Source organism: Syngnathus floridae, chromosome 11 (assembly GCF_059516105.1).
Source record: "Syngnathus floridae isolate MCC-2025c chromosome 11, RoL_Sflo_1.0, whole genome shotgun sequence".
Taxonomy (NCBI): Eukaryota; Metazoa; Chordata; class Actinopteri; order Syngnathiformes; family Syngnathidae; genus Syngnathus; species Syngnathus floridae.
Genome location: NC_142423.1, coordinates 10,128,358 through 10,150,995, shown reverse-complemented (window position 1 = coordinate 10,150,995; position 22,638 = coordinate 10,128,358). Strand labels below are relative to the sequence as shown.

The 22,638-nt window shown below is 41.1% G+C and overlaps 1 protein-coding gene and 2 long non-coding RNA genes across 7 annotated transcripts; 1 reads left to right on the top strand and 2 right to left on the bottom strand.

Annotated features, from left to right (window-relative positions):
* Window positions 1-185: 185 nt before the first annotated feature.
* arhgap9 (Rho GTPase activating protein 9) lies at window positions 186-22,546 on the top strand. 3 transcript variants are annotated; one of them, XM_088390252.1, is made up of 22 exons: window positions 186-380; window positions 6,810-7,141; window positions 7,268-7,466; window positions 7,543-7,901; window positions 8,082-8,177; window positions 8,751-9,008; window positions 9,286-9,369; window positions 11,969-12,034; window positions 14,910-15,056; window positions 15,148-15,246; window positions 15,663-15,724; window positions 15,838-15,925; window positions 16,146-16,241; window positions 16,400-16,498; window positions 16,598-16,703; window positions 17,047-17,166; window positions 17,622-17,720; window positions 18,159-18,236; window positions 18,567-18,620; window positions 19,175-19,309; window positions 19,592-19,697; window positions 20,773-22,546. In XM_088390252.1, exons 2-22 carry the CDS (start codon window positions 6,920-6,922, stop codon window positions 20,966-20,968), a joined length of 2,769 nt encoding a protein of 922 aa, XP_088246378.1. In that variant the 5' UTR covers window positions 186-380; window positions 6,810-6,919; the 3' UTR covers window positions 20,969-22,546. The 3 variants fall into 3 exon arrangements, with proteins under 3 accessions (XP_088246378.1, XP_088246377.1, XP_088246376.1); XM_088390250.1 differs by lacking the exon at window positions 8,082-8,177 and having other exon boundaries at window positions 187-380; XM_088390251.1 differs by lacking the exons at window positions 8,082-8,177; window positions 18,567-18,620.
* Window positions 5,814-9,335, bottom strand: LOC148391007 (uncharacterized). 3 transcript variants are annotated; one of them, XR_015861372.1, is made up of 4 exons: window positions 9,187-9,335; window positions 8,734-9,075; window positions 7,560-7,878; window positions 5,814-7,446 (listed from the first exon to the last, which is right to left on the bottom strand). It is a non-coding gene; the product is annotated as an uncharacterized LOC148391007 (long non-coding RNA). The 3 variants fall into 3 exon arrangements; XR_015861371.1 differs by having other exon boundaries at window positions 7,560-7,875; XR_015861373.1 differs by lacking the exons at window positions 8,734-9,075; window positions 9,187-9,335 and adding an exon at window positions 8,250-8,333 and having other exon boundaries at window positions 7,560-7,875.
* LOC148391006 (uncharacterized) lies at window positions 16,305-17,011 on the bottom strand. The gene is made up of 2 exons (XR_015861374.1): window positions 16,920-17,011; window positions 16,305-16,764 (listed from the first exon to the last, which is right to left on the bottom strand). It is a non-coding gene; the product is annotated as an uncharacterized LOC148391006 (long non-coding RNA).
* Window positions 22,547-22,638: the final 92 nt, after the last annotated feature.

Genomic DNA, 22,638 nt, shown 5'->3' with positions numbered 1-22,638 from the left:
AGTTGGCTTGGTTTATTCACTATGCAAGCATAGCCGGGCGGAAGCTCGCTTCACAGCACCGCCTGTCCGAAGAATCTGATTGGATAAATGTAAAATCATATCGCGTGTATTTAGCCAATCCTCAAACGAGAAACGCATGCAGCACAAGCTATATTTTTTTTTTTATCCGCTTAAAGGGCTCGCAGGAGGCAACATCCACTAAACCGGACAACTTAAGTGCTCTCACATGCGACTGTCATTACGCTGCAAAAACAAAAAGTACCTGACAGAGTTGTCTATATTTGCCAAATGATATTTGGCATCTACCGAGGATTTATATGCTGCAAGCAAACTAACCGAGAAGCAACTCTCCAATAAAAAAAACATCACCTCGCTGCAAGGTGAGTGCAGACGCCTTCTTACACATGCAAACATGACATTTGTGTTGTGAAATGTGGTGTATTTATTTGATAGAAAATAATTTTCTATGCATTTATTAGTCCAGTAAACTAAGTTTTTTGCTGATTTTTTCCCCCACTATTAAGTGAGTTTATGTAAATATAGCATATGCTGTTATTTTTTTTATTTTTTTTTAGGAAGATCTTTAGACCAGGCTCAATTTCTTCGCTGTTCTTCTATATTCATCATTTACCCACATAGTTGTCTCATTTGCAGGTGCAACACTATTTGAGTTCCATATAAATGAGACATGCTCAATGTTTTGACTTTTGTTGTGCAATTTCAACCGGCTCAAATTCCATGTACGTTTTTAAAGTTGATTTGAGCTCTTAAAACATTGATAAAATATCAATAATCAGTCAGAGTACCCACAGCTCAAAAAGGCTTTAGGCAACTGTTGCCACTATTGATCCACCAACGAGTCAGACATGCACAAGTGGCTAAATTATGTGCAAAACTATCAACATCATCAAAGCAATTTTCTCAAATACTTGAGCATTCTACCACATCCTGTGGAAACACATAGCACACTAACAATACTGTTTAAAATAGAACTTGGCCATAATGTGACCCACAAGCGTGTTAGATCTGGCACACCAAGCAGTCATCTTAACTTCTCTTGCCTAAAATGGGTCATACTATGGAAAACATATGTTTCTATTCAAGAAGTTCTGTTGCTTGAATGCCGACCACTCAAGTATGAAATTTAACAACCAAGTAAATTTATACTTTAATGCAAAAATCCAAAAACTGCAGGTAACTAATACTAACTAGATAATTAGTGGGGCTAACTTGGATAATAACGAACTATGTTCATGTTTCTCCACCAATGACTTGAGTTGGAGTTGGTGGTTATTTGAGTCTGACCATGTAATTTGCCACATTAATTGACAAGCTTTTTATCTTGGGTGCTCACTTGTGTTCCTAAACTTTGCTTCTGTTGGTAGAAGCAAGCAGTTGGCCACCATAAACACTTGCTGCCAGTGAAGTGGAAGAAGGAAATGACCAAAGTGGCGGTCAATCTCACAAAAGCAGAGCTAGCCATTGGCATGAGTGGGCGGGTTCTATCACGGCAAGAAATATGTCATAAAAATTTTGACATTTCATGGGGCACGTAGGTGAAAACATGCTGCAGAGATCTCGGAGTGCTTTTAAATTGTAAAAACAAAATAATAATAATTGTATGTCTCCTTTAAATGTCACCACATGAAAGTTTTTATTTCTAATGCGAAATAGACTCCAAAATGTTACCAAACCGGCTCTGGGGAAAAAAAAAAAAAACATGTCACACGTGAGACACATTGCAAATTTGAGTTTGTTTTGTAACCACTATGTTTATGCAAAGTAGGAAATGTGACGAACCCCTTTTTTAGCCAGCCATTGAGAAGGAGAGATTATTCTGCGGTCATGACCCTGCTGATTAAAAATGCCCCCGTTGTACCACGCGCCGTATTAGCTGGAAGCCCGCAACTTTATACTGTAATTACTGCGGCGGGTTCTACGGCGCAGTGTCACAGAGGTTTAGAGGCTGAAGTGCTTTGCATGGTGCTGTGTCACTAGTCAGATTATAGTGCAGCTCCGGGATATTTGTGCAATAGAGAAAACTGAAGGAGTGTTCTTGCTTGCATGCTATCAGCTGTGTGGCAAGAATACAGGAGCACATTATAATGTGCTGATTACATTTTCGGTGAGATTGTCCGCACGGTAGGGATTATTTACATTGACTTAATTTTCACTTGATCTCTTACACACAATTCATTTTCCATGCACACTTTATCTTTTTCAGCTTTGACCGATGCCAATAACTGTCTCTACTAAATTATTAACTGCATTTTTTTTCAAAATGTATTTATAGCCTATCTGCCATTTATTAATGGATAATTAATCCTTAATGTTTCAGAGAAAAGGGGCAAGCTTTGAAAGCAGTGCGGTTACAGTGGTGTTTTGGAGATAGTGAAGAATCTTTACATTTTTTTATCTTTTTCATTGATCTGTCAGGCAGTTGTGATTGAACCCGATTAGTTCTGCAACAAGTAGAAAATGTGCATAAAGATCTTAATATTATAGGATATTAAAATAATTGGAATATGTTTTTCATCAGTTGGTTTGATTACATTTCTTTCAGACACCTTCTAATCCCTCCTTCTTAGATGGTGGCATTCTCTTATTGAACAAGTACGCTAACACAGTAGGCCTACAAAGATATCAAAGTTGCGTGTCCTGCTGTGGGAGGTTGAGCTGCTCTTCTTCCTCCTCCCCAACAGTATCGTGCTCACTTCGCCAGCTCAGCGCTGCGATTAAAAAAAAAAAAAGTGGGTCTTTGACTTGTCTGATTGCTTTTGACAGCTCACTCTCTTCCCCGGCGGATCAATGGAGCTTCGCGCTCTTCATTAGAAACATCAATGCAGGGCACATGCCCCTGAGGCTCAGTGAGGCCTCCCCTTGCTCTGCCATAGTCTGTCTTAGTGTGGCATGATACAAGCATTCTTGACATTTCATTTGCTATCATTTGATATGGAAATTGTAATTATGAAAAATCTGACATGTAAAGTCGAAAAATTTAAACATAAATATATGCAACACTATTTCTGTAAAAGGTGTTGAACGACAACTTTCACAACATTCTTAGAAAAGCCCAGTCTTAGCTATTTTTAGAACCGGCCCGTCGGTCTACTCATTTGCTCCTTTACGGCTACTTGGTTTACATTCACGTTCATGGACGATTGAGTGTGTTGGAGTCTGGTCATCGAGAATGCTTCCCTCCTCCAACACACCTGATTCGGGATGATAAGGATCCTGATCTGGCTTCTGCAGAGCATGCCAATGTTGGAGGAGCTAGACATGTAAAACATGCAGGATAGTCGTTCTCAAGGAGTTTGACACTTGTGAGTGTTCAATGAACGGAAAAAGGCAAACAAGGCCTTAAATGCACTTGCTGCATCCCCCAGAGCATACAGATGCCGCTTTGGTCTGACAGGCAAACATCAGCTTGCCTGGTTCCTGTTCCTGTTCCTGTTCTGTGTCGACGGCACGCCGGCTCGGGGCTTGGTCGTAAACACGGGCGTTGCGTCAGTTTGATGCTTGAAACGTCTGGAAATGATGGAACCGCACATGTGTGAAGTGTTGTTGCGCACAAAGAGCAACGCATACTTGTTGTTTTGACTGTTGTGAGCCAATGACGACCTGGTGTGTCATCATCCAGCCTCTCATTGGTTCCTAGGCCGACTGCTATCCAATAACCCGGCCCACCTGTTAAATCTGACACACACACACACACACATAGATTCCCCATACATATTACGGAGCGTCACAGAGGAGAGTGCAGTGTGTTTTTGAGCACGTCTCTGTGCTCTTGCTCTGATCATCAATAATGCATGGCTTTGGCGGGATGAAAGGCTGTTTTGGCTTGGGGCGCGTCTCTCTTGTGGAGAGAAAGAGAGAGAGAGAGAGAGAGAGAGAGAGAGAGAGAGAGAGACATCACGCCTTATCACTGTAGCATCCATGCACAAAGTAGACAGGGTGCTCTCTCTTTCTTTCTCTCTCCTCAGAGAACGCATGCGGGTTACATAAATAACTACTTTTGGCACGTTTACACTCAATCAAGTTATTGATCAGATGGGATATTATATTTTTTTCAATCAAGTTACTCTTGTCCATCAGTGTGAGGATCTGCATGTGGCGCATGCAGCGGACACACCACAGAACAAATATAGTAGTCAAAGACTGAATTTTTGTAAATTGGTTGCACTATGACATCACAATCCAGCTCGCTCGGAGTACATTTTCATTATTTGATGGCTCACAAATGATTTAGAGGTGGCTTATAGTTTTGCAATCTCCACAGTCTCCAATTTGTTGCTGGAGAGCCCTCAGTCATCTATCAAAGTTGGCGAAGAGAAGAAACTAAAATGTAAAATGAAAGTTTCACTTGATTTGTTTTTGTCTGCAGTTATTGCATCAATTCAATGTTCCAACCCTATGATATTTTTTTTTTTACATGTAGCCACTGTTTGCGTGTCAAATTGAGAGAGCGTATGGATGCGTTTGATGTTCCTTTTTCATTCAACACTCTGCCACCCACCCCACCCCACCATCTATCCTTCCATGTCTGGCTTTGAAGACCTTGATTATTCACGCTACCCTCTTTGCATTTCAAAACATATGGAAACACAACGGCTATGACACAGTGACATGTTTTTTTTTTTAACTTGCTTCTTTCCAAAATGTCCGTTTTGAGTTCCTTGTGGAATAATTTCTAGTTAAAAGTGTACTCCTTTCTTATGGATGGATATCATTCAGCATCAGGAAGTTCTTCAATGTGGACTTTAATGCTTTCAATGTTATTCCATTTTAAATGAAATTAGATTTGACCTTTTTCTAACACGAGGACACGTGAGCAGCTCTGCGAGCTGATCGATAAGTCAATTAGCCGGCCTGCTGCTTGTTTACTTTCACTATGGATGCCTACATTTCTCTATTTAATTGCCTTCCACTACCCATAGTGAACATGCACTTTACTTGCATGCCGTTCGATGTCCCGTTTCATGTTTACTTCAGAAGACCAAGGGTCTGTTTGGGTTCAATTCACCCATTTTCTATTTGCTATTTTCCAAATACCATAGGGAATCGTTTCAAATTCAATTCATCACAAAATGTTGATCAGATTTTGTTGTTATTTTCCCTTAAGAGGATAGTATAGCAATATAAATGACCTAGTCCAGAGTCAAACGGATGCAACCAAGCTAATTTCAATGGATAAAGTAATCTTTACAGATATACAAGTGAACAAGCATGTGACATTTTAACAACCATGGAATAAAGGAGTGAATTCATTGATGATTACATAATTGCTCACAAGCTGAGTCTTATTCGGCTTTTTATTTGGCAACAACTTGAGCTGCTTTTGTTTCGGTGCCAAATTGCACACAGTCGCTACAGGCATTTACACGACCTGAAAAAACTCTACTCTCGATTGTGGGATAGAATCGCAATTTCATTCGACTTGTTTTAGGACATTTGGACCTCAATAGGGTCATCTTTAAGTCACATTTGAATCATTTCCTGTTTGTGCAGTGAGTTGCTCTACTCTACATTTTCTTCTTTTTTCCTTCATTATTTTAATTTTATTTTTAAAAGCGTGTCATGCTAGATTACACCACCACAATGTAATAGGAAATGGAATCTTACTCAACAAAACTATTCCGTAATGGAAAATTTGTCACTGAACATAACATGAATAAAAGATGTGACTTCCGACAAATTTGTTGAACTTGCGATATGGACACTGTATTATCAACTCGTCACTTCAGGTTCACTCTAAGTAGAACTATGGCTAATACTGTCATGAAAAATTCCTAAAAAATGAGACTTCAAGCTGTTTGTTGATGTTTATTGACATCATTTATCTGCACTAAACATTTATCTGCACAGAACATATTACAAAGAAAATTTGGGGAGTTGACTTATTTAATGTAACACAACCTGCTTATGTCACCACATTCCATTTACTATTCTTGCCACTTTTACTGATGTTATTTATTTTTGACAAGAGTCCATGCTAGCCACCACCATTACTGTGGTACATTTGGGTTTTAGTGTAATTCTCCACAGCCTAGGACTTTACTGCTTCGGGGCTTTGCTCTAATAACAGTGGGATTATCAAGGTTCAGCCAGTGAACCCTGCCCTCTTTACACTGCTGTCACACACAACACATAGCATTATTCATGCACTCACATTTTCATTTTTTTGTTTTTAATCATTGTTTTTTCATTTTGTCTTAACCTAGCACTTGCCTTTTCATCATTTTCAGGCATGTGTTGTGTGTTGCGCTTAACTTGAGACGACCCCAGTGTAGCACCATCTCTGAATTTGCTTGTTCCAGTTTCTTTTAACATGATTTCTCTCTGTCGGATACATAGAGATGGGCCATTTTAAAATGTTTCTGGACATGGATAAATAATACACGAGTCTCTTACAATAAGGAAAAAAAAACCTTGCTGTCCGCTGAAGCACTTTCATCACTTAAAGAAGAATACTTCTTGAGTCATGCTGGATGTATTAGGGTGTGCTCAACAACGATTCACCGCAATCTTTCTGAATGATGAATGTAAAACTTGTAGAAACACATGAAGCATGCAGTCCAATCCTTATCTCCCCATGTGTTTCGCCATTTCTAAGACTCCCTCAGAAACAGAAAACCGAAACAGAGTCTTAGAGATTTAGTCCGATTGCTACTGATCTTGTGTCATTGGCAGAAAATGGAAGTGAGGTTGGGTGACTCACCATAAGACTGCGATTCTCATAACTCCACGAGGTCAGAACCCGATTCTTATTTTTAGTCATCTTAAAATTTCCCTTGTGGTTCTTCCAGAGTATGGAACTAGCAAAGCTCCGGTCTCCACCCCCGGCCAGCGCTAATCCAACCTGGTTTGCTGTCATCCGCCATCGGTGCTCTCTTCGCTGAACGATCAGAGAAGAACCATGCTGTCTGGGACATGGCGGCGCTCAATGGGGCATCAGCAGCCTGCTGTGGCGCCCGCAGTGAACTCCAGGGGGGTGACGCTGTGCGGCGTGCCCAGCGGAACGGTGGTTCTCGAGGCCCAATATGATTACAACTATCGTGGTGGTGATGGAAGGCAGGTTTGCATCCGAGAAGGCGAACGCTTTATACTCCTTAAGAAGACCAACGTCGACTGGTGGCAGGTGAGAAAATGGTTAAACCCCATAAAATGATTTTACTTATAAATTACATTATAGTTAATATACACCGTATAATAAAATATATGTGTCCACGGCAGATGCTAAAACAAGATGCTTGTGGTGTGACAGGTACGGAGGATAGGGGCCGCAAGTAAAACCAAGCCGCTGTACGTGCCGGCCACATACGTGACCGAGGTTCCTGTGGCTCCCATGCCCTCCCGCCAACACCTCATCATCTCGGCGTCGCTCAACTCCAACGTCCGCATCTTGCCTCGAGTGGCGCTCACGCCGAGCCCCACGGAGGTTGCCTATCACGAACAGCGCCAAGGTAAAGTGAGAAAGGAACAAAAGAACAACAACATTTTATGACACAATCGTTGTTGTTTCTATGTTTTCATATACAGCGAGTAAACCCATCTACCGCTCCATGGAGAACCTCAGCTCCCACAGTGCCTTCAGAGGTCTTAACTCCATCGGCAACCAGAGTGGCGTCCGTCTCTCCACCGTTGCACTCAACTCCTCCTCCCCCCGGTCAGGCCACCTTGTGGTGCCCGGAGACGCACCCGCCTCACAATGCAATTCCAGAGTGGTCCCCATGATCACTCGCAGCCAGAGCCAGAGCAACCTGGCGGACAATGTGGTGGAGAACCCTTACGATGAGGTGGGCGGGAGCTTCAGTAGCCACGTCAACTACCGTCTTCCAAAGAAGTCTTGCAGCCAATGGGACATGGTGGGATCTGCTGGCAAGAACAACCATTTGCAGGTAGGGCATGAGTGAGCATGTCAGGGGTGAGGGCATGCGTAAATCACAAAGCGATTGGACCAGAACTGTTCTTAAGCAGCTGCTTGATAATCAAAAATGTTCAGTCCGTGTCAAAGTGTGATATATAGAAGCTGAAGTTGCGTTTCATTCCCTGTCTGCGCCTTTAATAATCCCCCTCAGAGAATCAATCATGTCAGGAATGACGTCAGGGCATCCCAGAATTACATCAGAGTCCGCACAAGTCATCTCCCTACCAACATTGTGCGCTTAATCCCAGTAAGCAGGACATGCTTGCTCTTTATCCCTTGAAATTTCTCTCCCAAATACAGAATGAGAGAGAGAACTCACACACTAGGAGAAGTTTGTTTTGAAAGTCAGTACTGCTTTGTCTATGCGTTTTTGTACTCCGGCTAGTTTCCAGCAATGTGAAACTGCCACCATCAAAGAACCTTTACGAACTGTACGGCCTGTTTGAAGGCAATATAGTCACAAAGTGGTCTGTGCTTTCCTTTGCTTTGCATTGCATAACTGTAAAGCAGTTGTGTTGTTAGGTGGCTGTGATAAATGTGTCATGTTTTGCCAGTCACTTAGAGAGTAAATACTTTGGCTTTATTCCATGAAAACATCTTCCATTTCTTGTCCTCCCAGTAACCTCATTTTAATCCACAGCTTGTTGGATTTTTTGCTACGCTCTTAAATCGTCACAGTTTAGTGTCAAAAATCAAACCGTGCCGGATTTACATTTGACTATGTACTACATGTCTATTTGCGTGAGTAAATCACTTAACTTATATGAGCTCTCAGCACATTTTAAAACCATATATTGCTATACCTGTTTTCTTTCTTCAGGTCCCGACAGAGTCCTATCTGTCCCAACTGTCCTGGCAGGAGTCACCTCTCTACCATCAACCACAGGTAGACAGGCGTGCTTCGCAAATGGAGCCCCCGAGTCCCAATCCCGGCCAGCAGCCTGAGCAGGTCATGGACTTGTGGGAGCAATACGTGGACCCGTCTACACTGAGAAGCTACTACGTCAACAGCATCACCAAGGAGAGATCCTGGAAGCCTCCTCGGAGAGCCCGCGGAGGCACCGGCGCCAACAAACAGGTTTGCGCTTTAGTCTCAATGTGTTTAATGAAAAGCTTTTTCCAGAGCTTTATTCATTGACGCCTCCCTAAAGAGAGGGTAGCGAAAGGTCAGGGTTCAAAGATGTCTCAGTTATATGTTCGCTTAATTTGTCTAAATCTTTTTTTGTCAAAGAACATTTAGTGAGGTTTGTACTTACAGAAATTGTAGCATTTATTGGACCTTGTCACTATTCCATTGAAATTTAAAGATAAAATAGGGCACATTCGAGTGTTTCTAATGTCTTCTTCTCTAACAGGTCATTCCAACGCAAACGTTACCAAGAGAAACAAGTCATCTGACGCTGCCCCTTTCTGAAACTGGCAACGGTACAGTGCACAAGGTAAGCCTCTTGCACGTATATAAATGCATTGTCGACAATTACACAAACGTTAATGTGGTGATTAGCGTCAGGTTTAAAAATAAAGCATCTTAAATGTCCGTAAATATGTGGCAGTGACTTTTTGCTGACATAGCCTGCCTTTCAGCTGAAATTATTACTCTTTCATTTGAACGTAGATTTTTTTTTATCAGGGGTACCACAAGGCGGTCTCGTGAAACTTGCTCGAATTCACGTCGGCACTTGCGGGAATTGATCTTTGACTTGATTTTGTATCCACTGTAGATATATTGTCTTACTCCAAAGTCCTGTCTAATAGAAACGTTTGACTACTTTTCTGATAGACAATGAAAAAGTAAAATATGTTTTCGTAAGACACGTGTCAGCTTTTTTGTTTTCTCTCTCTCCACGTCTATTATTGGCTGTTGTGGCATCTTAGGGCTTCTTCAAAAACAGCACAACAGCAAATAGGTACCAAAACTGTTAACAGCGAATGTGTTAGTTTTTCATAGACATGAGATGAATTTTATTCAAGTATTAAATCATTATCTACCTTATTTATTTTTACTTTGCCTCCTGAAAGATTTGTATATTTCACTTTAGTATAAGTGATAGGCCATGAAATGGTGGGGAATTTTTTTTAAAAATGATTTATCTTGGGCTATGTTTTTGTTGTTTTGTTTTGCAATAACATAGCATTTCAGCAGGAGAGTGTGTAGACTTTTTTTATATCCATTGTATATTATTTCTGTACTTTACTGTGTTTACTTTCTCATGCAAGAATTCATCTCAAGTGCTTTTACTGGTCTAATGGTGTGCTCAGTGGCTGCTTTGGAATGTTGCAACAATATTTTAATTAGGCTCCCTCGCAATGATCATGAGTTATTAACCACATTATCATAATTCATGTGCCATTGTGTGCTTAGACAAATAGCCAGGCGGCTACATGCCTAGAATAAGACAAGAGTGAGATAAAGTATTCACTTTAGCGAGCCTCCGGAGTCACATTGTCAGGCTCATCCAGAGTGCACAGAGGCTCTGGACGAGCACCAGATTAAGAGCCTGGCTAAATTAAAAAGTAGGATTACATCGCCGTAGTTGCCCCATCATTGCTGACTGACTCCAACTGCCCCCGTGACGCATTTACGGCAGGCTTATCCCCCTGCAGGGAATAATGAGGTAATGCCTCTTTGATCAGATGTGGACCAGCGGGAGAAGCCATTAGACCCCCAGGGGTATTTCAAAACCCAAAATATTGCATCATCTAAGTCACTCATACGATTTGAACATTAGGGCTGTCTCTTTGGAATATATTTTAGAATTGATTATTCTATTGATTATGCCATCGAATAATTGCACACAATGTTGTCTTTTGGGGTTGATTTAGCATCATTTAAATAAACCTTAATGGCAAATGCCATATCAGCGTTGATATCTAGATGCCAAATCATCCAAGGCCTGATCCTCATTGTCCTAAATAAGCGTTCAACGTCTTTTGGTTGCATCATCCTTGCGTCAGTATAGTATCAACAATAATAACGCTCATCAAAAATACATTGTATAAATAAAAAAAATCACTATCAAAGGCGTGATTCCCCTGTGAAGGTAGTGCAAGGTGCATTGACCCATATATGTTGCTTTACAATGTGGAGTGATTGCACCAACCAAGCAGGAGCTCAGCCAAATTCATAAAAGAAATGATTTGGCCACATTGCTATGACTGGAACATTGCTAAGACTTTTTTTTTTTGTAAAACTGGGCTGAATTCCACCTATCTTACGACCAGCAGGTTTCTATTTCTGTCATTAATGCATTAGAAAGGGCCTTCTCATGCTGGGGAGTATTGCATCATCTTGTCATCAAAATGGTGAAATAGTGGTTGCCACCACTAAGCTGGTAGAAATCATGACGTAAAATAGTTTGGTGACATATTTGCAAAGGTTCAAATATTCATTTTTGGACTTTTCTTTAAAACATGACTTGTATTAAGGTCTTCTTTTAGCATGTTTCTGTTGCTATACTCATTTAAATAACAGGTTCCGTACAGGTAAAGCCTTGGCACCACGTTGCGCTGCGGTTGTCGTAGCAGTGGCGTTGGCGTCAGAGTGTAAAGGTTGAGTGCGTATCTTCCTGCTTGCGCTGCTGTACGTGCTGATAAAAGCAGCTTCCCCTTTACAATGGGGAAGTAAGTCCTGGCCCGCGAGGAAGAAGAGACGAGACAGTTTGTACTTTTTTTGAAATGCGGCACGACAAGGAGTGTCGTCGTGACACTAGACGACTAAAGCCATACAAGCGAGATGAGAATTTGGCTCTCTAAAGCTCGGTGGTGATGAACACGTTTGCAGTAAGTCTTTTTACACATAGTGTTTTCATTAGAAATGAGTAGAGTGAGTGATTTCAACTGTTTGGCTATGTTGTCATCTGCCTTTCGGTGGGCCCAGTGTCGTCACCACAGTACTCAGCTTTAAAAAATATACTAAAATGGGCAATATTTTATTGTTGATTAATCAGTTTCGCTCAAGTGTTTACCCAGTGTTAGTTAGCACATTGTTTTATTCTGTGCTACTTGGACTAAAAATTAACCTTCCTGTCTGTCTTCTAGCTCTCACCAGATTTCCTCTTTGGAAGCCACCAGAGGAACATTGATGGCAGCTGGCGGATGAAACAGGTGAAAGTCTCATCCTTTCCCACCCTTTCATTGGCAAAAAGGGAATGTTATGAGTGTCACCTTGAATTTCACCTTGCACACAAAACAAAAGATGACGCTCATGTTCCTTCACCACAGTGGGAAGAACACAAGGGTCTTCAGACTTTTGAAATTGTAACTGCGTGAGAAGATTCTCTGCTTCCTATTATAACTGGAGCACAACAACGAGCATGGATGCTTTCAGATCCTTCGTAGGGCTGAGCAATTGGATTATTTATCAATTAAGTTAGATTATTTTTGGGGGGAATTCATATATGTACACCGTAATTTTCGGAGTATAAGTCGCTCCGGAGTATAAGTCGCACCAGCCATAAAATGCCCCAAAAAGTGAAAAAAAACATATATAAATCGCTCCGGAGTTTAAGTCGCATTTTGAGGGGCAATTTATTCGACAAAATCCCACACCAAGAACAGTCATGAATGAGCAACAACAGGCTAAACGATAGCAATAACAGGCTAAACGATAGGTATGCTAACGTGACAAACACAAAGAGCTGAGAATGGGCCTGACGTAACATATAGAGTTATTAAAGACAACTATTACATAAATAACATGTTCATAAAACCATCTGTGTCACTCCAATTCATTAAATCCATCGATCGTTCGATACGATAGCAACAACAGGCTAAATGGGCCTGATGTAACATATAGAGTTATTAAAGAGAACTATTACATAAATAACACGTTTATAAAACCATCGGTGTCACTCCAATTCATCGTTCTTTGTCAACAATAGGTGCGCGCGGCTGACGGCGCTTGCACTTCAAAATATTCCACAGGCCTTTATAACGATATATAAATTATATTTCAAATAACTATTATAGAAGCAATATTATCAAACCATCTGTGCACTTTAAATCATTAAATCTATCGATCAAATTCCTCGTCCTTTGTCAACAACGCCGCGCGTGCGCCCTGACGTCAGCCTCGTCGTTATTCCACAGATCTAGTATATAAATATATTATAGCGATAACAAAGTACAAGGAAAGACGTGGGTTTGGTAAACAGCTCTTTATTTAACAAAACAAACTTCCCAGCGTGTGGCGGCATGGACTTCCACCCACCAATGTGGAAGAGAGCTCCATACAATAGGACCGGGCATGTGTAAAAGCCATGTCCGAGCCCCATGCACCGTCCGCGGACAGCTACCCGGCCGAGCGCTGGCCCCCGACTTTGATCAACTGAAGTGAAAGCGAGCTCAGTAGAGTAGGACCGGGCGTCCGTAAAAGCCATAATAGTTTTTCAAACCTTCTATGTCACTCCAAATCCTTAATTCCTTCAATCTCTGCGTCCTCCGTGTCACTTAGAAACAAAGCCGCTAATGATGCCGGTACGTTTGTCCTTTATGTAAACAACCGCCGCACCGCGCACCGCCGTGCCACTGACATCACTTGAAATTCAAATTACAGTAATGCTTTGGTACATCACGGTTCTCCAAACTTTCTTTCTGCTGCTCGATTACTGTTTTACTTGAAGTTTGTTACCTGCAAAATATGAGTTTCTTTTTGGTGCCATTTTTCTTAAGCCCTTCCCATTTAGAGCGCCCTCATCCAGTTTTGTCTGAAAATATATATTTTTTCAGATGTAGTTTTTTGTTTTGTTTATTTGGTTGTTTCATCAAAGTCAAAGTCTGCTTTATTGTCGATTTCTTCATATGCCAAGACACACAAAGAGATCAAAATTACATTACCACTATCCCACGGTGACAAGACAGTGCACAATATGCATACAAGTAAACAACACAAAAAAACCCCAAGAAGGTACAAACAATGAATAAATAAGAGTGATGAATAAATAATAAATAAACAAATAACATAATAAATATAAGAGGAGCAAAAATGGAGCAAGTGTGCATACAGCAGGCAGTGGACTTGGATATGGCGCTTTAAAGTGTTAATTGCTTTATTTGATTTTTTTTCTCTATTTTTTATGTTTTGAATATGTTCAAGATAAAGATATAAAAGCATGTGAAGTGATCAACTATACTAAAAATAACATGGGAAGTGGTCAACTATACTTGTAAGTAAGTGATGTGTTAATGATCAAGTAAAAATTTGTGAAAAGAAACATATAAGTCGCTCCTGAGTATAAGTCGCCCTCCCACCCAAACTATGAAAAAAAACGTGACTTATAGTCCGAAAATTACGGCTATAGTATATCAATTTATTTTTATTTTATTTTTTAATTTTTTTGCATAGGCCCTAGTCCTGAGCTTCTCCACTGTATTTCCTTAGTGTGGCTGTGATGAGAGGACGGAAACAGGGGCTTTTAAGGAGACAATAATTCACCTCATGAAAATCAATGAGCCCCTATTATTAGCTTTGCCCCAGCCGCGTCTCTCCACTGTATTCCCGCAGAATGCATTCAAGTAATGCCAGCTACACGCTTTAGTTTCCGGGAGATCAGCATTTATGCATATCAAGGTGGTGAAATAGCAACTCATGGTGTTAAGAAGAAGAGAAAAAAAAGCTGTTACCCAAGCAGCTTTTAGTGCTACATGTTGCATCACAGTAAAGTGTGGATGCTCTTAGTTGCTTAATCTCCCTTGCTTGGAGAGTTACAAGTTTTTCGGTTGTATGGTGTGATTGTTGAGAGAAGTAGGTTACAGGGATTGGCAAAAGTATTTCATTATTGCTGCCTTGGCATGATGCATTCTTCTTGTGTTTGTATGTGCATGAACTTTTGTGGGAAGACGGAAACTTACAAAAAGACTTGAAGACTCAAAATAGTGTACAGAAAAAAAGAAATGGCTGTTTTGGAGTTTTAAATGTTCCACTCAATAACCCTAGACTTTTGTATTTGCTTTCTTTGCACGTTGCCTGTTATTTGTGAAGAGCATGCAGCGCGCCGCGTCCTCCGACACCATTTGCACCATGGCGCTCGGCAATGCCGGCCAGCCATATCACGACACTGCCCCACTGCATGATGTGAAGCAACAGCTCTCACACTCGCAGTCCATGATCCTGCCCGAGAACGGCAAGGTAGCCTCCCCCCACCCCACCCCTCCATCTCGGTAGACCCATTCATACTTTTCTTACACGGGCTTGCACGCCATTTCCTGGATTCTTTCAGATTGTCCGGCAGTGCCGAGACTACTCGTGCAACGTGACCAACATCGTGGTGGAGCCGCCGTCTCCAGAGAGTTCTCCAGACGGCGATGGCGACACTCCGGTGAGGGGAAAACGACATCACCTTTTTTCACATCAAATATCCCATTTATTTCGTCTTGTTTTGAAGTATATTTTTCAAGGACTTCTTTTCTTCTCCACATCAAACGGGCAGCGGGAATTTTTGAAGCCGTTTGTCCCCACTCTGGGATGATACACCTGTTGTGAACTCACTGAAAATAGAAGTTTCAGTATGCTGCAAAGTAGTAGTAGAATTAAAATTATGTAAATATTACCAGGGAACAGTATTTTGTTTTCCTCTTAAGAAAAGCGTTATCTATTTGCCTAGAAAATTGTTTCTAAATTTTAAAAAAATATTACGTTGTATTATGTAAATTAACCGCCATAGTTGTTCAGAGAGACAACGATTTGGATGCAAGCAATAAAAAAGTGAGTTTTACATAATATGTCCTCTTGTAGGAGTTGGAAAAAGCTGGCCTCTTGAATAAGACCAAGATCGCAGAAGGAGGTCGCAAACTCAGGTGACATTTTGTAGTTGCAATACAGTAGAAACTCAAGTTTCAAACGATCATCTATCTCATTGTTTTAGTATTAGCCATCACCATTTTAATAAACAAATAATCTTGTGATGTAGAAAAAACTGGAGTCCATCCTGGGTGGTGTTGGTCGGCAACAGTTTGGTTTTCTTCAAAGATCCCAAATCGCAGACGCCTTCCAGCTGGGTAAGACCTGACGAAAAGACTTTTAATTAATGCTAACAGACAACATAAAATGCCATTTAGCTAACATGCTAATGGTTAGCAATTTTGAAGATATGCATACTTCAGCACAAATGGTGGAGTAACCCATGTAGACAGACAATACTCATATATTCTTTCTGCTATACAAAAAAAAAAATAATATTGCAGAATATTAAATAATGATCTTTGATGATTATTATAGAAACCAGGAAACAGTCGCCCGGAAAGTAGCGTTGACCTAAGAGGAGCCAAACTACACTGGGCCAATGAGCTGTCCAGCAAGAAGAACGTGTTCAAGGTCAGCAACAAATAGGACTATAAACATTCCTTTTTCACACACACAAACATGCACACACACACACACACACACACACACACACACACACACACACACACACACACACACACACATGCACAAAAAGTACTACATTGTGTTTGCAAATGTGTGTGTTCCAGCTAAGGACCGTGACGGGCAACGAATTCCTGCTACAGTCGGAGACGGACTCTCTGATCAAGGAATGGTACCACACTATCCAGAACGTCATTGACAGACTGGTGAGGGACAGCAAGACAGCTACTATTTTACAAGTGAAAACTCTCTAGTGATTGTTTATTTAAATGAGATTTGGGCTATTGTTATTCTGGTTCTCCCAGGACCGTGAAAACCCGTTAGATAACGTCCTGCTGTACTCCCTGAGAAGGGCGGGTAGCGTGGAGATGCTGGACCACAGCGGCGACGAGGATGACAGGAGAGGGTCTCGTAAGTGCCGTTGCTTGCTTTTTGTTTCTCGGGTGTCCATCTGCTGCATCTTCACCTTCACCTAAAACATCATCATCGTCATCGTCGCTTTCTCTCAACCTCCACGTAGGGTTCTTACACCCCGCCATCCTCTCCTCCATCCTTTCCTCCATCCAGCCCGCTTATATTTTAGCATGGCCGCCGTGGCAGCTCATCACGCCGTTGGCTTCGTCGCACCTGCGTCGTCGCCCGGCTCTCCCGCTTTTCATCCTCACCACCATTCCGTCGCATCTGCTGGGATACCCCGCACTGACCTCCTCCTCCTGCTCCTCTTCTTCCTCCCTACCCTTTCCCCCCCTCACAGTCCCTCGCTCGGCGTCCAACCTGGAGAACACAGAGAAGAAGAGGGTGAAAACCCGGCTGAAGAAGCTCATTCTCAAGCGACCTCCTCTGCAGGCCCTGCAGGAGAAGGGCCTCATTAAAGGTACCTTATCTCATTTTGCTGTTTGCTCGAGATGTTCACTACCACTTTTTTTCAGTAAGAGTACCTGGAGTACTCAGATCTTGAGGTGTTACGACTAGTAATTTTATACCTAAAAAAAAAATAATAATAAATATGTTCAATGTAGCAATTTGCCTTAAAATTGCTCAAATTTAATGACAATTTAATATTCTAATAATATGGAAATTCAAATTGGTCATTTCCAGTTTCTTATTGTACCTCAAAAAGGCAACCAGTAGTGATATCGGCCACTTTTGCAAGTACCGATACCTTGAAATAAGGTACCGATACCGGTATTCATCCATCCCCATTATTTAGTGTTATTAATTTATTTTTGGCAATAACATGGAAATTCCAAAATGTATTTGTTTTTTTACCCAATAAACACCGAAAAATGTGTGTCTGTGTGTGTGCGTGCGTGTGTCACTGACCATCAGATCAGGTGTTCGGCTGTCGTCTGGAGATGCTGTGCGAGCGGGAGAAGAGCACGGTGCCTCGCTTCGTCAGGCTTTGCACCGAGACGGTGGAGAAGAGAGGTAAAACGCAGCGGCCAACTCGTCCCGCAGTTCACGAGTCCCATAAAGAGGCTTTCTGCTTTATTTCTTCTGTGAGATGAAATATAGATGACATGCCTTTCTACAGAGCGATTTTTACATTGTCCTGGGACTTCTTGTGTTGGAGAAAAAGACATTTAGATTTTTTTTGGGTTCCCTTGCGTGCTTCGTTATATCACCTCTGTCAAGGATATTCTTTCCTTTTATCGAACTTTATCCGCACGATATAGTAGTACAAGTGCAGGAAAAAACAAGTCGTCCAATTGTTTTATAATTTATTGATTGCCTCTGAATTACAGTGAGATGAATTTTGAGCTTGCTTCCGTGTGTTTGCTGTTTTTGATGCAATATAAACTCTTTGTGTTTCCCATTTCAGTTAGTTTTAACGAAATATTTGTGTGATATTGTCTGATTTGGTAGGCTTGGACACTGACGGCATCTACAGAGTTTCTGGGAACCTGGCGGTCATTCAGAAATTACGCTACCTGGTCAACCACGGTGAGGATTTATTTAATGGCTCGGGTTTTGGTGTCATTATTTATTATGTCATGTCAGACTCGGGCACTTTCATTTGAATGTAAGGAGGTAAGTTGATGACTCCCATGTAACATGAGATGAAATGACATTGGTTCATTCTGAACATAGCCACTTCTCCATTTATGAGGGTGTGCACACTTGTGCAACCTCACTATTTCAGGTTAATTACGGCAGTTTCGCACACAAAGCGTGCGTAAATTCTACATTTTACTTTCTATTTATTTGTATTTTCCAATGTCATCTTAGTGCTAAAGGTGGTAAGCCTTAAGAGTAACTTTGTGGTTCTTTTAGAGCGAGCTGTGACCACTGATGGCCGTTACATGTTCCCAGCTGAGTTGGTGCAAGGTAGACCCTAATGAATGTGGACTATTTTTTTTATTTTTATTTTTTTTAAACCTTGCCCCAGCCTTCTTAATGTGCATTCACACGCACAAGCTGCAGTGATTTTTCTCGTTCTGCTTGACACTTTTTGCTTAACAAATGTATCGGCATGAATTAGAGACATATTAATTTTTTCTTGATTATTTTCTTAATTATTGGAGAAAAAATAAAAATTCTATAATGCTGGATGTTTTGTTTCTTGGCTGATACATTTGTTAAGCACGGTGCGTTTGTCCCTCAGGCCTCCGCTTTACTTGGTGAGAACATGCGAGCGATGGGCAAAGTCTGCCACCTATTGGGGAAAACAAAAATTGCTCCAGCTACTCTGCTTCATACATAATAAATATTGTATGTGATATTTATACTCTCCGTATGTACCTTCTCTTGCTTTCATTCGGCATCTTTTTTCTTCGTCGCTGCAGCAGCTGCCAGCCTCAGTGTTGGGTCTTCTCAGTGGGCGCCACTTGGCATTAAACTCCGGAGCTCAAATTCTCTCCTGTCTCTGTTGTCTGACTCAGAGGAGAAGCTGAACTTGGACGAGAACCAGTGGGAGGACATCCATGTCATCACGGGAGCTTTGAAACTGTTCTTCCGTGAGCTTCCTGAGCCGCTGGTGCCCTTCAACTTCTTCAGCGATGTGGTGGACACCGTCAGTAAGTGGATACGGTGGGCGGGGATGCGACGGATCATCCAATTGTCTTATTGGTCCATTGGTGCATTTTCACTGCAGGAACTGGACCATTGTGTGTTTGAACTGATTTTTATTTTTGGGATGCCACAACATAATGAAATAGAAAGAGGAATTAAGAATAGAAATCAAATTCCTCAATTTATTGTCACTACAATTGAGATTCAAGAATGACCACAAAAAAAAAAACGGTGTTCAAAAGGAAAAGAACAGAAATGTCTTAATCAGTTTTGTTGTGTTGTTGCAGAGGTGATGGACCACACGGACAAAGTAAACCATCTGAAGAGTGTTGTGCATAGCATGCCTCAGCCCAACCACGACACGCTACAGTTCATCTGCCGCCACCTCAAACGGTAAGAGACAAAGATTTTGGACATATTTAAGCGATTAAACTATGGTCAAGCATAATAACATACAAACATTTCATTTGGAAGATTTAAAAAAAAATAATAAAAGACTAAAATGTAAAACAGCTTTTTTAAGAATAATTTATTAAGTGTATAAAACTAACTATTATTATTTTTATAAGGAAACAAGCTCTAAATTCATTTGGAAAAAATGTAAAATATCACCAAAAATCACATGCTTTATAGTGGTTACACGCTATTGAAAACTGGATGAACCTCATGACGTTGACTGGAATGTGGCCACAAGAGGGCACAATTCCCCTGATGTCATTGCTATCAAGCATTCACTTAGATCACACTTTTTCTTTTTTAAACAGTGCCCGACACGTTCGTGCATGTATATTAGCACTTCTATCCATCTGGGTCCTTTTGCCTTTTATTAGTCTCTTGCCGACCGATCCTCGCATTCCCCCTCCACTCCTCGAGAGGGAAGGTCCCAAGAGAGCCTTGCGGTGGGTTTGCTGGAAGGCGCGTCGCCGCCACCGCTGCTCCCTCGCTCCCCCCGCCCCCTCGTGTCCCTTCATCCCTCCTTGTCTCTGTTTCATGTGGAAGTTTTGAGCAATTGCTGGCCGCTCCTGTGGCTCGGTGGCAACGGCATTTTTAGAAGAATGCTTTATGCGGTGGCTTCAACTCATTCCTGAGTCCCCCTGCACGCACACTAACATAGGTGGAATCGGACAAATTTAGACACTTAAGTGGGGACATCTGGGTTGTAAAAGGCACTTCAAGGACACGCTGTGCAAAATTTAGCACGTCAACAGTTTTTAGTAGATCGTTGTATGAAATGATAACGCTGTTATGCACATGTTTTACAATTTAGATGTTTGGATCGTTTGATCCATTTAGTAAAAAGTCAAACAAAAAGTGGAACAAAACTTTTTTTTCACGTACTCTTTTTAGACAATTGCAACAGCTGGCTTGAAAAGGGCTTAGAACATCAAGGCGCTCAGAATTTAAATTTGTAAGGGATAAGATGCATTTTATTAACAAAATCAAAATTGTGTGTGTGTGTGTCCCGCAGCGTTCTGGAGCACTCAGACGCCAACCGTATGACGACGCAGAACTTAGGCATCGTTTTCGGGCCCACGCTGCTGCGGCCCGAGTACGACAACGGCAATATGGCTGTGGACATGGTGTTCCAGAACCAGGCCGTGGAGCTCATCCTCAATGAATATGAGCACATTTTTGGCGGGCGGGCCGCCGCCACCTCTTTGTGATCGGCGGACCAACGGAGTTTACCCCCACCCCACCCCCTCATGTTCATAACGAGGGCGAGACATGTGGTCGCCATATAAAAGTTAGAAGCGTGATATAGTCGAACAAGCCCGTCTTTAGCTGCACTACTTTTTTGCCTTTGGACTGCAGATGTGGAGCCCAGCTGTCACTTGTCCCTTGATTTTCTGTTTGACTGAAGCCAAGCCAGTGATAAATCGTCCCCAGGCCCCCCACCCCCCCTTCCCCACTCACACCCACGGACCACCTTCCTGTTCCTCTCGTGATGCCACGAAAACAACCAGGACAGAACCGTCACACTGTGAAACACATGCGGCCGAGTAGTTCTCCCATAGAGACAGTAGAAACTCTATAGTAGATGTTCTACTTCCAAATTGGTCTAATTTATTTTGAATTGAACATTTCCCCTGGAACTAATATATTCATTTTAAGGTTTTTAAAACCTTTTAAGTGACATGTTAATATTTATAAGTCAAATGAGACACAGATACTTAACTATCACATAGTAGTTTTTTTTATTGTAAGTCCTGTACTATTATGTACAATATAAACATCAACACTGCACTCAAATATAAGAAAATCAATAAAATTGCGTTTGAATCCAATTAAAATTCATTGTTAGGCTACAAAAAATGTAAAAACTATAAAACGTTTAAAACTGTTTAAAATATTAACTGTATTATACAAAAGTAAAGAAAAAAACGCTATTGAAATTTGTACGTGTACACTGCAGTTTGAAACGGATTTATTTTAGTGATTCTCTTGCTGACCACAAGAGGGAGCATGCGTACCACTAGGGTTAAACATACATTGAAAATGAATGTATGCTAAAATAAAGTGAAACTAGTCGTCCTTTCAGTAACAATGTAATCCAATTTATGGAGAAATTCCTTGCAGCATAAAGCTAATATTTCATTTTGAAACGAATCATGAATGCATCAATTGTTTCATTAAATCAAAACTATTTGAAATGAGTTATTCATCTTGAGATACGTATTTCCTAAATTGATTTGTTGTGACTCAAAATACAATATTTGTAATAGAAACAATTTTACATGATTCAATTTAGACGTTCTGAATGTATTAATTTTAATCAAATGTACTAGAAGAGAAAAATGGTAATTCATTATTTTAATTACATCAAACTATTAAACTATTCAAAAAAACCCATCCCAAAATTCCCAAAATCAAATGTGACCAAGCAAGTGAGCAAGAAAAGTTTGCCCACCCCTAATTTAGATGCTTGGGGTGGGGCTGGGTGGTTCTGACCATGTGACGTTCACTCTATGTGCCAACAGGGCCGCCTTCGTGTTCCCTTTTGTGGCTAGGAATTGTGTTTGTGTGCGAGTGTGGACCTGCGCTTCTCCTTCCAGTACACTGTTAAGATGGACCTTTCTATTTTTATGCCCGGGAGGAGGTGAAACACATGTACATATGTTTAGCCTTTTTCCACTAGAAGGTCTTTAATGTTCACTTGGATTCCTTAGATACTACATTTTCAAGTGTTGTGGAATCATATGGACCTGTTTGTTACCCACATAATAAAAGGCATTTTTGTCTAATCTAGTGAGATATAATAATTTTTTTTAATACACATTTTAGGGCAACACTATTGTTTAGTATGTCTGCCTCACAACGAAAAATGGTTACCATT

Bases quoted from the DNA above. Each gene is read 5' to 3' on its own strand.
- arhgap9 (XM_088390252.1), top strand. From the start codon at position 6,920: ATGCTGTCTGGGACATGGCGGCGCTCAATGGGGCATCAGCAGCCTGCT. The intron at 9,370-11,968 runs GTAAGCCTCTTG...TCTGTCTTCTAG, and splicing joins GCAACGGTACAGTGCACAAG to CTCTCACCAGATTTCCTCTT. The intron at 12,035-14,909 runs GTGAAAGTCTCA...TTATTTGTGAAG, and splicing joins GCAGCTGGCGGATGAAACAG to AGCATGCAGCGCGCCGCGTC.